The sequence below is a fragment of the Grampus griseus genome (genome assembly GCF_964374135.1).
Source record: "Grampus griseus genome assembly, chromosome: 19".
NCBI lineage: Eukaryota > Metazoa > Chordata > Mammalia > Artiodactyla > Delphinidae > Grampus > Grampus griseus.
Window position 1 is genome coordinate 22,070,860 of NC_139013.1, and position 17,516 is coordinate 22,088,375.

At 37.2% G+C, this 17,516-nt stretch overlaps 1 protein-coding gene across 1 annotated transcript in view; it reads right to left on the reverse strand.

Annotated features, from left to right (window-relative positions):
- Positions 1-17,516, reverse strand: part of VPS35 (VPS35 retromer complex component) — a 40,502-nt gene that overhangs the window by 13,601 nt on the left and 9,385 nt on the right. The window contains exons 2-7 of the mRNA XM_082676175.1: positions 11,681-11,779; positions 10,268-10,364; positions 9,001-9,124; positions 8,330-8,512; positions 6,523-6,736; positions 5,445-5,528 (exon numbers count right to left, since the gene is read on the reverse strand). Coding sequence (XP_082532301.1) covers positions 5,445-5,528; positions 6,523-6,736; positions 8,330-8,512; positions 9,001-9,124; positions 10,268-10,364; positions 11,681-11,779 — 801 coding nt within the window. The remainder of the gene's footprint in view (positions 1-5,444; positions 5,529-6,522; positions 6,737-8,329; positions 8,513-9,000; positions 9,125-10,267; positions 10,365-11,680; positions 11,780-17,516) is intronic.

Here is a 17,516-nt window from a genome sequence, read left to right on the forward strand (position 1 = left end):
TCCCTTTTCTCCACACCCTCTCCAGCACTTATTGTTTGTAGATTTTCTGATGATGGTCATTCTAACCAGTGTGAGGTGATACCTCATTGTAGTTTTGATTTGCATTTCTCTAATAATTAGTAATGTTGAGCAGCTTTTCATGTGCCTCTTGGCCATCTGTATGTCTTCTTTGGAGAAATGTCTATTTAGGTCTTCCATCCATTTTTTGATTGGGTTGTGTTTTTGATATTGAGCTGCACGAGCTGTTTATGTATTTGGGAGATTAATCCTTGTTTGCTGATTTCTTTGCAAATATTTTCTCACATTCCAAGGGTTGTCTTTTTGTCTTGTTTATGGTTTCCTTTGCTGTGCAAAAGCTGCTAAGTTTCATTAGGTCCCATTTGTTTATTTGTTTTCATTTCCATTACTCTAGGAGGTGGGTCAAAAAGGATCTTGCTGTGATTTATGTCAAAGAGTGTTCTTCTTGTATTTTCCTCTAAGAGTTTTATAGTGTCCAGTCCTACATTTAGGTCTTTAATCCATTTTGAGTTTATTTTTGTGTATGGTGTTAGGAAGTGTTCTAATTTTATTCTTTTACATGTAGCTGTCCAGTTTTCCCAGCACCACTTATTGAAGAGACTGTCTTTTCTCCATTGTATATTTTTGCCTCCTTTATCAAATATAAGGTGACCATATGTGCATGGGTTTATCTCTGGGCTTTCTATCCTGTTCCATTGATATTTTTGTTTTTGTGCCAGTACCAAATTGTCTTGACTACTGTAGCTTTGTAGTATAGTTGGAAGTCAGGGAGTCTCATTCCTTCAATTCCATTTTTTTTTTCTCAAGATTGTTTTGGCTATTTGGGGTCTTTTGTATATCCATACAAATTTTAAGTCTTTTTGTTCTAGTTCTGTAAAAAATGCCATTGGTAATTTGATAGGGGTTGCATTGAATCTGTAGATTGCCTTACGTAGTAGTCATTTTCACAATACTGATTCTTCCAATTCAAGAACATAGTATATCTCTCCATCTGTTTGTGTCACCTTTGGTTTCTTTCATCAGCGTCTTATAGTCTTTTACCTCCTTAGGTAAGTTTATTCCTAGGTATTTTATTCTTTTTGTTGCAATGGTGAATGGGATTATTTCCTTAATTTCTTTTTCTGATCTTTTGTTGTTAGTGTATAGGAATGCAAGAGATTTCTGTGTATTAATTTTGTATCTGGCAACTTTACCAAATTCATTGATTACCTCTAGTAGTTTCCTGGTGGCATCTTTAGGATTTTCTACATACAGTATCATGTCACCTGCAGAGACAGTTTAACCTTTTCCTTTCCAATTTGTATTCCTTTTCTTTTTCTTCTTGGATTGCCATGTCTAGGACTTCCAAAACTATGTTGAATAACAGTGGCGAGAGTGGACATCCTTATCTTGTTCCTGATCTCAGAGGAAATGCTTTCAGTTTTTCATCATTGAGAATGATGTTTGTTGTGGGTTTGTCATATATGGCCTTTATTATGTTGAGGTAGGTTCCCTCTATGCCCACTTTCTGGAGAGTTTTTATCATAAATGGGTGTTGACTTGTGTCAAAAGCTTTCGTGGCATCTATTGAGATAATCGTATCGTTTTTATCCTTCAATTTGTTAATATGGTGTGTCACACTGATTGATTTGCATATATTGTAGAATCCTTGCAACCCTGGGATAAATCCTAGTTGATCATGGTGTATGAGCCTTTTAATGTGTTACTGGATTCTGTTTGCTAGTATTTTGTTGAGGATTTTTGCATCTATATTCATCAGTGATATTGGTCTGTAATTTTCTTTTTTTGTAGTGTCTTTGTCTGGTTTTGATATCAGGGTGAGGGTGGCCTCGTAGAATGAGTTTGGGAGTCTTCCTTCCTCTGCAATATTAAGAGTTTGAGAAGACTGGGTGTCTTCTCTAAATGTTTGACAGAATTCACCTGTGAAGCCATATGGTCCTGAACTTCTGTTTGTTGGAAGATTTTATTCACAGTTTCAATTTCATTACTTGCGGTTGGTCTGTTTATAATTTCTATTTCTTCCTGGTTCAGTCTTGGAAGGTTATATTTTTCTAAGAATTTGTCCATTTCTTCCAGGTTGTCTATTTTATTGGCATAGAGTTGCTTGTAGTAGTCTCTTACAATGCTTTATATTTCGGTGGTGTCCATTGTTAACTTCTCTTTTTCAATTCTAATTCTATTGATTTGAGTCCTCTCCCTCTTTTTCATGATGAGCCTGGCTAAAGGTTTATCAATTTTGTTTATCTTCTCAAAGAACCAGCTTTTAGTTTTATAGATCTTTGCTATTGTTTTCTTTGTTTCTATTTCATTTATTTCTTCTCTGATCTTTATGATTTCTTTCCTTCTACTAACTTTGGGTTTTGTTTGTTCTTCTTTTTCTAGTTGTTTTAGGTGTAAGGTTAGATTGTTTATTTGAGAATTTTCTTGTTTCTTGAGGTGGGCTTGAATTGCTGTAAACTTCCCTCTTAGAACTCCTTTTGCTGTGTCCCATAGGTTTTGGATCATTGTGTTTTCATTGTCAGTTGTTTCTAGGTATTTTTAAATTTCTTCTTTGATTTCTTCAGTGATCTCTTGGTTATTTAGCAGTGCACTATTTAGCCTCCATGTGTTTGTGTGTTTTATAGGTTTTTTTTTCCTGTAATTGATTTCTAATCTATAGCGTTGTGGTCAGTAAAGATACTTGATACAATTTCAGTTTTCTTAAATTTCCCAAGGCTTGATTTTTGACCCAAGATGTGATCTATTCTGGAGAACGTTCCGTGTGTACTTGAGACAAAAGTCTATTCTTCCACTTTTGGGTAGAATGTCCTATAAAAATCAATTAAGTCTATCTGGTCTATTGTGTCACTTAAAGCTTGTGTTTATTATTTATTTTCTGTCTGGATGATCTCTCTATTGGTGTAAGTGAGGTGTTAAAGTCCACCAGTATTACTGTGTTACTGTTGATTTCCCCTTTTATCACTGTTAGCATTTGCCTTATGTATTGAGGTACTCCTATGTTGGGTGCATAAATATTTATAATTGTTATGTTTTCTTCTTGGATTGATCCTTTGATCATTAACGTAGTGTCCTTTCTTATCTCTTGTAACAGTCTTTATTTTAAAATCTATCTTATCTGATATGAGTTGCTACTCCAGTTTCTTTTGATTTCCATTTGCATGGAATATCTTTTTCGATCCCCTCCTTTCAGTCTGTACATGTTGCTAGGTCTGAAGTGGGTCTCTTGTAGACAGCATATATAAGGGTCTTGTTTTTGTATCCATTCAGCCAGTCTGCGTCTTTTGGTTGGAGCATTTAACCCATTTACATTTAAGGTAATTATCGATATATATGTTCCTATTACCATTTTCTTAATTGTTTTGGGTTTGTTTTTGTAGGTCCTTTCTACTCTTGTGTTTCCCACTTAGAGAAGTTTCTTTAGCATTTGTTGTAGAGCTGGTTTGGTGGTGCTGAGTTCTCTTAGCTTTTGCTTGTTTGTAAAGCTTTTGATTTCTCCATCAAATCTGAATGACATCCTTGCTGGGTAGAGTATTCTGTGTTGTAGGTTCTTCCCTTTCATCACTTTAAATATATCATGCCATTCCCTTCTGGCTTGCAGAGTTTCTGCTGAGAAATCAGCTGTTAACTTTATGGGAGTTCCCTTGTATGTTACTTGTCATTTTTCCCTTGTTGCTTTTAATAATTTTTCTTTGTCCTTATCTTTGTCAATTTGATTACTATGCATCTCAGCGTGTTTCTCCTTGGGTTTATCTTGCCTGGGACTCTCTGTGCTTCCTGGACTTGGGTGGCTATTTTCTTTCCCATGTTAGGGAAGCTTTCGACTACAATCTCTTAAAATATTTTCTTGGGTCCTTTCTTTCTCTCTTCTCCTTCTGGGACTCCTATAATGCCAATGTTGGTGCGTTGAATGTTGTCCCAGAGGTCTCTTAGGCTGTCTTCATTTCTTTTCATTCTTTTTTCTTTATTCTCTGTTGCCGCAATGATTTCTACCATTCCTTCTTCCAGGTCACTTAACCATTCTTCTCTACCTCAGTTATTCTGCTATTGATTTCTTCTAGTGTATTTTTCATTTCAGTTATTGTATTGTTCATCTGTTTGTTTGTTCATTAATTCTTCTATGTATTTGTTAAACATTTCTTGCATCTTCTCAATCTTTGCCTCCACTCTTTTTCCGAGGTCCTGGATCATCTTCAGTATCATTATTCGGAATTCTTTTTCTGGAAGGTTGCCTATCTCCACTTCATTTAGTTGTTTTTCCAGGGTTTTATCTTGTTCCTTCATCTGGGACATAGTCCTCTGCCTTTTCATTTTGTCTATCTTTCTGCGATTGTGGTTTTCATTCAGCAGGCTGCAAGCCTGTAGTTCTTCTTGTTTTTGCTGTCTGCCCTCTGGTGGATGGGGCTAAGAGGCTTGTGCAAGCTTCCTGTTGGGAGGGACTAATGGTGGGTAAAGCTGGGTGTTGCAGAGCTCAGGAAAAGTTTAATATGCTTGTCTGCTGATGGGTGAGGCTGGGTTCCCTCCCTGTTGGTTGTTTTGCCTGAGGCAATCCAACACTGGAGCCTACAAGGCTCTTTGGTGGGGCTAATGGCAGACTCTGGGAGGACTCACGCCAAGAAGTAACTCCCAGAACTTCTGCTGCCAGTGTCCTTGTCCCCGCAGTGAGCCACAGCCGCCCCCTGCCTCTGTAGGAGACCCTCCAACACTATCAGGTAGGTCTGGTTCAGTCTCCTGTGGTGTCTGCTCCTTCCCCCTTGGTCCTGGTGCACACACTACTTTGTGTGTGCCCTCCGAGAGTACAGTCTCTGTTCCCCCCTTTCCTGTCAAAGTCCTGCAATCAAACCCCACTGGCCTTCAAAGTCTGATTCTCTGGGGATTTCTCCTCACTTTGGCAGACCCCCAAGTTGGGAAGCCTGAGGTGGGGCTCAGAACCTTCACTCCAGTGGGTGGACTTTTGAGGTATAATTGTTCTCCAGTTTGTGAGTCGCCCACCCAGTGGTTACGGGATTGATTTTATCATGATTGTGCCCTCCTACTGTCTCATTGCAGCAGGAGTCTTTGGATGTGGGGTATATTTTTTGGTGAGTTCCAGTGGCTTCCTGTCAATGATTGTTCAGCAGTGAGTTGTGATTCTGGTGCTCTCGCAAAAGGGAGTGAGCGCAAGCCCTTCTCTGCCATCTTGAAGCAATTCCAAAGTACAGCTACAATTAAACTAAAACTAACGATACCTAGAAAACTTGGATGTTAATCTTTTCTACATTTTTGGGAGAAAAAGACATTAATACAAAGACCAAGTTGTTACATTAATAGGAGAAAGGGATTTATTCAGGAAACCTTAATTCCTCTTCAATCAAGATTTTTTTCCAAAACAATGAAAATTAATGAAATATAAAATGAGTTCTTTAATACCCTGAAATGTTCTCACCTACCTGAATAATACACTCCATGAGATATTCTTGAGCCAAAGCATCCCTGCAATTCACAACTTGCTCCAATATGCCAGTCAAAACAATCTGAAAAGAGAAGAGAAAAATTTTTAGGAGTTAAAAAATTATTTTCAAAATCCTAAGTAACTCCTCTAATAACACATTTGAGCTATTAGTTTAAAAGTCATATTTTAGATTTTTCTGACATATACATCATTTCTAGACTAAACTTTGAAATTTTACAGAATTTTTAAATTAAAAATTCTGGGTTTCTATTTCATAAAAGCCAAAGTCCATGTCATCAGTTTTTTTTCTTTTATGGTTTGTCCTTTTTGTGTCCTAGGAAAGCTTTATGTAATTCAAGGTTACAAAGATTTCCTTTGTGTTTTCTTCTAAAAGTTTCGTAGTTGCAAATTTCACACTTATGACTTTGATCATTTTTTTTTAGTTTCTCTACATGAAAATGGGTTGCAGTTCAGAGGCTTTGTTTGCATACAGATGTCCAATTGTTGCAGAATCACTTGTTGAAAAGGTTGCCTTTGCACCCTTATCAACAATAGTTGATTATATACATGTGGGTCTGTTCTGGATCATCTCTTCTAGGGGTCAGCAAACCTAGTTTAATGCCCATTTTTGTAAATTGTTTCCTCATTGTATTTCCCTGCTTTTGCACTACACTGGCAGAATTTAGTAGCTGCAAACTATATGGCTTACAAAACCAAAAAATATGTACTATCTGGTCCTTTACAGAAAAGGTTTGCTAATTCCTGATTTATTCTCCACTGATGTATGTGTTTATCCCTTTCACCAATACCAGATTATCTTATTGTAGCTTTAGAGTAAATCTATAGTTAAAATATACTAAATCTCAATTTAAAGAAAATTGATATCTTGATAATATTGAGTCTTCCAATCCACAAGCACAGACTCAAAATATATATCTTTTAGTTTATTTAAGTCTTCTTTGATTGTCAATGGTTTTCAGTGTAACATTATTTTTAAAAATATTTCAATTTTAAAAATCAGACTTCAATTTACATCTCACGACATAAGAAAAGATGAGAAGTAAAAAGATATAAACCTGTTTATAACGTTCCACATTTACACCTTCCAACTGACTGAGGCGCACCAAATTTGTTCCCACTAAAATCCTTAGTTCTTGTCTTTCTCGTTCTCTTTTTTCTCTATCTCGGCTATGTCCCTGATGCTGCATTCGAACCCAGAGCTTGTTCATTTCTGCAAAGTTGAGTAGTACAAAATCCATGGAATCACTGATATCACCAGTTGTTTCTTCACTGCAAAGAAATGGAAAAATCTTTATATACAGTATTTAAATTATAGGAAAAATTACTACTATTCCTCTTCTTTGTGCATTTCCTTCTTACCTCTTTAATACACCAAATGCTTTATGAAAGACACTTTCAACCTCACTGGCTCAGTGCTCAATTTCAAAGGGAACAGACTCGAGAAAAAAATATCAGGGAGAGGACACAGTTCAAGTGTAAAGGGACAAAACGCTTCCCCCACCACTCCCTTTCCTGGGCCAACTAAACATGTTCTTGGAATTGTATTCCATTAATTCAAAAGGCCTAAAAAAGTTGACACAAGTGTCACTGTTATCTCATCATTTTATTGTTGAATATTTTATGTTTTCAATTGGAGTATAAGCTTTGTAAGCTCTGCAAGGGAAGATACCAAGTATTTCCTCCTTATTTTTACATCTCCTAAGATGGTGAACTTAGGAGTTTTCAAAATTTTTTGCTTATTGCCTAATTAAATGCTCAAAACTGAGTCAAATCATAATAAAGCAAATAACCTCACCATCTTCTCTACACCGTTAAATTTTTATATTTTCTATACCATTTAAACTTTTTGTCTTGTGCATTGGTTAAATTTTTATTAAAGTTTTTCTTTTGAAAAGGAAATGATGCAGATATACTAAAAACCACTAAAATATACACATTAGAAATAAATGAATAAACTTTAAAAAAAAGGGAATTAAGTTCCTCAATCAAGGGAACGTGTCTCATGAATAGTTCACCCAGTTGGATGAGACCACAGCAGGCTGACCATCTACCCTTTTTGTGGGATAAAAGCACAATGGACTCGGATGCTGGAATACTGCTCACATAAGAGATAGGGCTCTCTCTGAATGGCTTTTTGCTTTCTGTTTTGGAGTTAATATCTAATTTGTGTGCACAGATAACTGAAATCACTAATACTCTGGGGTAACTAGAAGTTGACAAATTATAAAAACTGACAGACATTCAAGAAACAATATGAAAACTGGCTAGCTCATAGAAAAAGTTAAGCATATTTCATTATTTTATCACAAATACCATTTTCAAAATGTAACTCATTTAAAAAGTCACATTTTCAAAGAATATCTAATGGAATGAAAAATATGCTCTCAATTATGTTGCATGAAAAAAGCAGGTACTAATAATCCACACATAATTTTCATAACAGTACATTTTGTATCACATCACATATACTGAGGAGTTCTGTGTCTCAAAGGAAATCTATACACAAAATGCTACCAGTGGGGATTCCCTGGTGGCACAGTGGTTGAGAGTCCGCCTGCCGATGCAGGGGACATGGGTTCGTGGCCTGGTCCGGGAAGATCCCACATGCCGCGGAGCGGCTGGGCCCGTGAGCCATGGCCGCTGAGCCTGCGCATCCAGAGACTGTGCTCCACAACGGGAGAGGCCACAACAGTGAGAGGCCCGTGTACCGGAAAAAAAAAAAAGAAAAAAAATGCTACCAGTGGCTGACTCTGGGCAGGAGAATTATTGATTATTTATTTCCTTCTATATACTTTTCTATACTTTTTGTATGTTTTACAACAAAAAAATACTACAATTAAATCAAGAAAGAAAAGCACTTACTCTGTTGGCTCTCCTTCATCAGGTAAGATGTTTCTGGTACACTGAAGTAGATAATTTCGAAGAAACAGGCCTCTCAAAGGGTGCTGCACACCTCGGCACATTTCTACCAAATCTTTCAAAATATCTTTCCTGGATTGAGGAAATGACTTGACATATACAACTCCAACTGTGATCAACAGATAACTAGAAGAATTATGAGGCAACATTAGATTAGAAATATAAAATACTCAAGTCAAGAATTTGATTATATTCAAACATAGCATATACAAACATTAAAAAAACAAGACAGGGAGCAGGTTTTCTCCTGCACAATGAAGAAAATATCGTTTGATTTAAAATATAACTGTTTACTGACACCCCTCCATTTTTATATATATATCATCACCTTTAAACACATTAGGTCTCTTATAATTGTCATTATATTAATTTTTCTAGTAGTCAAGAAATTAAATAAAATATGTCCATTTTTCCTATTTCCAAAGTTCCTCAATAATCTATAAAAAGTAAAACTAATTATACTCTAAAACCTTAATCACTATCGGAATGTTAACCTCTATTCGTTAAGAAATTAAATAACCTTAAACTTGGTTTAAAAAAGCTGCTGATTTTAAAGGATATAACATAAAGTGGGAAATGCAGATATAAAAGCCCTCACAGTCTTAATAACTTACAGCCTTGGGATAATGTTTCCAGCATACTGTACAAGTTCATAGAGATCTGCCACTTTTCTTCCTTTAGCAAACTCATCTGTCAGGTAAACTTCCAAGTAGTGCAGTTCATCAGAAATAGCCATATCTTTTAATTATCATTAAGGATTCAAAGCTAAGTCAACCTAAGCAATACTCTGCAACTTGTTGGAGTCGTTAAATTATTGGGCAAATTTCTGTTTTTCTTTTTTTTGATATTGCCATTTCTTTATTTTATTTATTTATTTATTTTTTGGCCACACCACGCAGCTTGTGGGATCTTAGTTCCCCAACGAGGGACTGAAACTGGGCCATGGCAGTGAAAACCTAGAATCGTAATCACTAGGCCACCAGGGAACTACCATATTGGGCAAATTTCTTAAACGTTAGTCATGTATGAGAGCATTTTTAAATTAAGTAAAGACAGAATTTCTTCTGGGCTTTCCCTACTTTAAAATGAGGGTTTTAAAAGATGTCTGGTAAAGCAAGGCAACAAAAACAAGATTGCCTGTCAGACTACTAAAGGGTTTTGAAATGGCAAAGCATTGATTTCCTTTCCATTTCAGAGTCCTGCATGACAAAATCTTAGCATTAAAGAACCAACTGCCTAGGGACTTCTCTGGTGGCGCAGTAGTTAAGAATCCGCCTGCCAAAACAGGGAACACGGGTTTGAGCCCTGGTCCGGGAAGATCCCACATGCCACGGAGGAACTAAGCCTGTGCGCCACAACTACTGAGCCTGTGCTCTAGAGCCTGCGAGCCACAACTACTGAGCCAGTGTGCTACAACTACTGAGCCAGTGTGCTACAACTACTGAAGCCCGCAAGCCTAGAGCCTGTGCTACGCAACAAGAGAAGCCACTGCAATGAGGAGCCTGCGCACCGCAACGAAGAGTAGCCCCCACTCGCCGCAAATAGAGAAAGTCCGCGCACAGCAACGAAGACCCAGCACAGCCCAAAACAAATTAAAAAACAAACAAACAAAAAGAACCAATTGTCTAATACTTTCAATAACCTTCATGAGAGTCTGAAAATTGAGATGTAACAACAACCCACTTGAAATTTAAGCATAGAAAAAGGGTTTCTGATACTGAGTTTTTATTTTTCTCACTGAGCACATTTGCATGGAGAAGGAGTACTATTTGGTTAAGACAATAACACAACTTCAGAAAAACTTAAGGAACAAACAAAAATATGGCCTTATTGAGAAAAAAGTATGATCAAAATGTTCATTCTTCAGCATTCAAAAGATACAAAGTTCATAGTAGCTCTTTGGTGATAACATAGAAGTCCGAAGTTCACCAAGCATATTAGAAGCATGTTTCAGAGCATCCATAAGCTTGTTTTTGTCCTACAGAAATACCAAGAGAATTGGTGAGAATGCTTAATTTAAATAAACATTTAACTTGGTTATATAAACTTTCACCAAGGATCTGTTACACAGTTTTATAAGTATACAGCACCTAAACTATTTTAATCGCATAAAAATCAAGTTTAGTTTCACCCTGCCTTCTCTTTACTGAAAAGAATAAGAAACATAGTTCCTCACCAGGGCTGCAAAGCTTACCAAATCTAATTTATCTAGGGCTGCAAGCTTCCTGGCAATAACTCGTCTTTACAACCCCTAGCAACACTGAAACTGTAACTCCACCAATTCATATTTTACCTGCAATAAAGAAAACTGGCATACTGATCCTTTTGAAGCAAGATACTATTCTGACAATGGTTTGGTCATAGGTTAAATACTCTTCAGAGATGTCTGGAATGACTACTCCTTTAATTATGCTTTCCTCCTCACAATGTCCATGTGTCCCACTTAACACATAAATGCAGACAACTCCTTTAGATACAGGAAACACTATTCATACACAGAAAGAGACAGAAGCAAGCAATAGCAAGCTCCATGCTCACCCATTTTCTCCATTCCAAGAGTTTTGTTTTTACAAATTGGTTTGCGAGAAAAGCAATACAGTAGATACAATTGGTTAAAAGAGCATATTACTAAGCTTTAGAAACTCTAAGACACTTTACAAAGGCAAGATATTATTATCATCATCAACACAGCAACTTACAACTTGAAGTACCAGCCTATTTGGTTCCATTTCTTAAATTTTAATCCAGAGAATTTATAGTTTCTACACAGATAATCTCCTACCCTTTCAGAATATGAAAATATATAAATAGGTCTAATTTTTAAGGTAGTTCCTGAAAAAAATGTATCTATTAAGGACAGAAATAAAATCCTTCAAGATAGGGGGGAAAAGCTGAATAATTCAAGTTGAAAGCATTTAAATCCATTTGTTCAACCAATATTTATTAAGCAACGATTATATGTCAAGTACTCCTCAGTTCTGAGGTACAGAACTAATGAGGCTAGTAATTCAGGTGAGATAGGGTATGGTGATAATATAGTGACGTGTAAATAGGAGTCAGGGTCTCTTGTCCTCATGGAGCTTACATTCTGGTAGGGAAGACAGACAATCTCAAAACATAAATATAATGGTAAGTAAATATTTCAACAGGGCTATCTGTTGAAACTGCTCCAAGCAGTGCTTGAGGGAAGTGGGACTGAAGATTAGATTTACCAGAAGCAGTAGTGCTATACAACTTTAGAGAACACTGCATATGTGTTCTTAGGAATACATAGACTGCAATTGTCCTTCTTACCAGGCATCTCTTCATCTGGAATGACTGGACCTTCACAGCCTGTATGGCTTCATCCAAGAGCTTTTCCTGCTCATCCTGAGGTGACTGCTGTGTTGTAGGCTGAAAAATTTTTTTAAAAACCTCCCATTAATGTCTCATTAGCACTCTCTTCTAGTAAATCTGTTCTTTCTATATTTCCCACCATACTTTATATTTCCAAGGCTTTCATATAAGACTCATTCCAGTTCTACATCTCAAACTAATTTATCAATTTTTGACAACTGAACAGAGAGCTGTGTCATCACTGAAGTTAACAGCATAAGATTGCTGAAGGAGAAAAGTAATATGTACAGAGAATTTCTTCTTCTCAGAAACTGACTCAACATTCCTCTAGCAGGCTGGCTTCAAAGAAATATAAGGTGGTAGTTTATGGCTGCCTATGTTCTGCTAATACACTCTGAATTCAACTGGAACATAACCAATCTGGGGTGGTAAGTATAGTCTAACCCAAATCTCTAAAAGCCTCTCATCTGCATCTTAGTCTATTCTTAGGCAGACCAAGGAACTAGTTTATGAGAACACTTATCCCCTTAGGTAATATATAACGAGGGACTAAACAGCTTAGAAATAAAATAGCTAAAATTATTGTCAGTGACCTGTAGTAGAACACCATAAAGAGTACTCTCCTCAAGAACCTACCTTATCATTTCAAATATGGAGATCTACAGTTATAATGAACGAAGTACATCTATATAATCTTCTCTTTGCCATCAGAAAAATCTGCTTGCAAGATGAATTAGATCCACCTGTCAAGCAGTGTTAACCACTCCACCCCTTATGTTGTATAAACACTGTGTTACACCTCTACTACAGCAGGTATCACATTATAATTATAAACGATGGCCATTTTTACATCCTTGGGACCCAACACATTGCCTGACACATAATGGATGCTTCATAAATGTTCACTGTACGAATGAATAAGCTGGTTTTAGATTATGTTTTTAATAAAAAATGACTAAAGGATCAACAGATGAGTGGATAAACAAATTGTGTTATATACATATAAGGAATATTACTCAATCATAAGGAGTGAAGTATTGATACATGCTACGTGAACTAACCTAGAAAACATTATGCTAAGTGAAAGAAACCAGACACGGAAGACCACATATTGTATGACTCCACTGATATGAAATACAGGCATACCTCAGAGATATTGCATGTCCAGTTCCAGACCACAGCAATAAAGCAAATATTGCAATAAAGTGAGTCACACAAACTTTTTGGTTTCATAGTATGTACAAAAGTTATGTTTACACTGTACTGTAGTCTATTAAGTGTGCGATAGCATTATGTCTAAGTAAACAATGTATATACCTTAATTTAAAAATAACTTATTGGGGCTTCCCTGGTGGCGCAGTGGTTGAGAGTCCGCCTGACGATGCAGGGGACATGGGTTCATGCCCCGGTCCGGGAAGATCCCACATGCCACGGAGCGGCTAGGCCCGTGAGCCACAGCCACTGAGCCTGCCTGCACATCCGGAGCCTGTGCTCCGCAACAGGAGAGGCCACATCAGTGAGAGGCCCACATACCGAAAAAAAAAAACTTATTGCTAAAAACTGCTACCCATCATCTGAGCCTTCAGTCATTTTCTTTATGCTGGTGGAGGGTCTTACATTGATGTTGATGCTACTGACTGATCAGGGTGAAGGCTGGGGTGGCCGTGGCAACTTCTTAAAATAAGACAATGAAGTCTGCCTCAGCGACTGGCTCTTCCTTTCATGAACGATTTCTCGGTAGCATGTAATGCTGTTTGATACCATTTTACCCATAATAGAACTTCTTTCAAAATTGGAGTTAGTTCTCTCAAACCCTGCCCTGCTTTATCAACTAAGTTTATGTAATATTCTAATTCCTTTATTGTCATTTCAACAATCTTCACAGTATCTTCGCCAGGAGTAGATTCCATCTCCAGAAACCACTTTCTTTATTCATCCATAAGAAGCAACTCCTCATCTGTTAGTTTGATCATGAGATTACAGCAATTCAGGTACATTTTCAGGCTCTACTTCTAATTCTAGTTTTCTTGCTATTTCCACCACATCTTCAGTTACTTCCTCCACTGAAGTCTTAAACCAATCAAGGTCATCCATGAGGATTAGAATCAACTTCCTCCAAACTCCTGTGTATGTTGATATTTTGACCTCTTCCCATGAATCACAAATATTCTTAATGGCTTTACTTTATCCAGATCCATCAAAGGAATCACTAACTATGGCAGCTATAGCCTTATGAAATATATTTCTTAAATAACAAGACTTGAAATTCAAAATAACTCCTTGATCTGTCGGCTACAGAATGGATGTTGTGTTAGCTGGCGTGAAAACAGTATTAATCTCACTGTACATCTCCATCAGAGCTCTTGGGTGACCAGGTGCATTGTCAATGAGCATTAATATTTTGGAAGGAATCCTTTTTTCCTGAGCACTAGGTCTCAACAGTGAGCTTAAAACATTAAGTAAATTATGTTGTAAACTGATGTGCTGTCATCCAAGCTTTGTTTTTCCATTTATGGGCACAGGCCCATAATTCACAAGGACCCTAGGATTTTAGGAACGGTAAATGAGCATCAGCTTCAACTTAAAGCCATCAGCTGCATTAGCTCCTAACAAGAGGGTCAGCCTGTTCTTGAAGCCAGACGTTGACTTCTCCTCTCTAGCTGTGAGAGTTTTGTCTACATTGAAAATCTGTTGTTTAGTGTAGCCACCATCATTAATTGTCTTATCTAGACCTTCTGGATAACTTATTACAGCTTCTACATCACCATTTGCAGCTTCACCTTGCATTTTTATGGTACAGAAATGGCTTCTTTCCATAAACCTCATGAAGCTCTGCGAGCTTCAAACTTTTCTTCTGCAGTTTCCTTAACCTCTCTAAGCCTTCAAAGAACTGAAGAGAGGGCCTTGCTATGGATTAGGCTTTGGCTTAAGGAAATGTGGTGGCTGGTCTGATCATCTATCCAGACCACTAAAACTTTCTGCGTATCAACCATAAGGCTGTTGTGCCTTCTTATCATTCATGTGTTCACTGGAGTAGGACTTTTAATTTCCTTCAAGAACTTTTCCTTTCCATTCCCAGCTTGGCTAACTGGTGCAAGAGGCTGAGCTTTTGACATGCCTTCCTCACAGAGCTTAATCATTTCTAGCTTTTGATTTACAGTGAGAACGTGCAACCCTTTCTTTCACTTGAACACTTAGAGGCCACTGTAGGGCTATTAATTGGCCTAATTTCAATATTGTTGTATCTCAGGGAATAGGGAGGCTCAAGGAGAGGGAGAGTAACGGGGAACAGCCAGTCGGGGGGCAGTCAGAATACACACATTTATCAATTAAGTTCGCCCATTCATATAGGCACAGTTTGTGTCACCCCACAACAATTACAATTGTAATATCAAAGATCACTAATCACCAGAATATAATAATGAAAAAGTTTGAAATATTCCAAGAATTACCAAAATGTGACACAAAGACACAAAGTAAGCAAATGCTGTTGGAAAAATGGCGCCAAAAGACTTTCTAGCTGCAGGGTTGCCACAAACTTTCAATTTGTTAAAAAAAAAAAAATGCAGTAAAGCAAAAGCACAATAAAACGAAGTAAGCTTGCATCCAGAATAGGTAAATCATCCATAGAAACAAAAAGCAGACTGGTGGTTACCAGGAGGGAGAGTGGATGAGTAACTGCTTAATGAGTACAGGGTTTCCTTTTCGGGTGATAAAAATGTTTTGAAACTAGACAGAGATGGTAGTCATACAACACTGTTAATGTACAAAATGTCATTGAATTGTTTGCTTTAAAATGGTCAGTCAATTTTATGTAAATTCTACCTTAATAAAAAAGAAAAATGACTAGAGATAGAATGCCTCTTACACAATGAACTAGGAAGATGGAAGGCAAGCACTTACTTATAAACATTAAAGTTAAATCTGGTCTGCTCCATTATCAAAGACAATCAAAACAACACTTAATTTCAAGATTAACAAAAAGCACATAAAACCCACTTCTGAACTAGAATCATTCATAAAAATAGAATACTTTCTTGGTCTAATTTTGTAAAGAGGAAAAAAATTAAATAATAAGCAATGCCAAGCATCTCTCTATCTTTTCCTGTGGCAAACTCTAGTAAACTGAGTTTCCCTGTGACCATACTTCTTCATAAGCATACATAAATTTCAAAGAAAAAGCTATGTATCTTTTAAACTGAACACTAATTTATACAACAGAACTATTAGTGTAAATGTTGGCAAGGAGAACATCAGCATTTAAGGATTCTGACTTCATGAAATTCACTGTTCATCACGGTCTAGCCATCTGAAAACTTCAGGAAGACCAAGCTATGGTTTGGGTTTTCTGGCTCTAAACTCTGGATGCAATAGATTTAACAATTATTAGAATCAATGGATTTCACTAGATTCAGATGGCCAACTTAGAGATAAGTAGTGATACATCAGGAAATTTTTATAATTTTTAGTGTGGTAAAACATATATAACATAAAATTTGCCATTTTAACCATTTTTAAGTGTGCGGTTTGGTATTAAGCACATTTACATCGTTTTACAGCCAATGCCACCATCTATTTCCAGAACTTTTTCACCTTTCCAAAAGGAAATTCTGTGCCCATTAAACAGTAACTCCCCATCCCCCGACTTGCACTCCAGGCAACCACCACTTTACTTTTTTTCTCTAGGAGTTTGACTTCTCTCTAGGAGTTTAACCTCATATAAGTGGAATAATACAATATTGCCCTTTTGTGTCCAGCTTATTTCACTTGGCATAATATCTTCAAGGCTCATCCATGCTGTAGCATATGTCAAATTTTCCTTCTTTTTAAGGCTAAATACTTCATCATGTGTATATACCATTTTGTTTATCTGTTCGTCTGTTGATAGATATTTGGGTTGCTTCTACCTTTTGGCTATTGTGTATAATTATACAGCAAATAAAACTGTGGTTATAAACAGATTACAAGCGGGGGGGTGCTGGGAAGATGGCGGAAGAGTAAGACGCAGAGATCACCTTCCTCCCCACAGATACACCAGAAATACATCTACACGTGGAACAACTCCTACAGCACACCTACTGAATGCTGGCAGAAGACCTCAGACCTCCCAAAAGGCAAGAAACTCCCCATGTACCTGGGTAGGGCAAAAGAAAAAAAAGAAAAAACAGAGACAAAAGAATAGGGACGGCACCTGCACCAGTGGGAGGGAGCTGTGAAGGAGGAAAGGTTTCCACACAGTAGGAAGCCCCTTCGCGGGCGGAGACTGCGGGAGGCGGAGGGGGGAGCTTCGAAGCCGCGGAGGAGAGCACAGCAACAAGGGTGCGGAGGGCAAAGCGGCGAGATTCCCGCACAGAGGATCGGTATGCTTCTGTGTGAGATCTTGTCTGTATAGTTTTGCTTCCACCATTTGTCCTAGGGTTCTATCCATCCATTGTTTTGGTTTTTGAAAAATTTTTTTCTTAATAATTAATTTTAATAACTCTATTATACTTTACCTTCTTTCTTTCTTTCCTTCCTTCCTTCCTTCCTTCCTTCCCTCCTTTAGACAACGAATCATCCCAAATTGAGGAGATGGACTTTGAGAGCAAGATTTATGATTTTTTCCCCTTTACCTCTTTTTGTGAGGGTGTATGTGTATGCTTCTGTGTAAGATCTTGTCTGTATAGCTTTGCTTCCACCATTTGTCCTAAGGTTCTATCCGTCCCCCTTTTTTTTCTAAATAATTATTTTTTAATTCAATAACTTTATTATACTTTATTTTACTGTATCTTCTTTTCTGTCTTTTTTCCTTCTT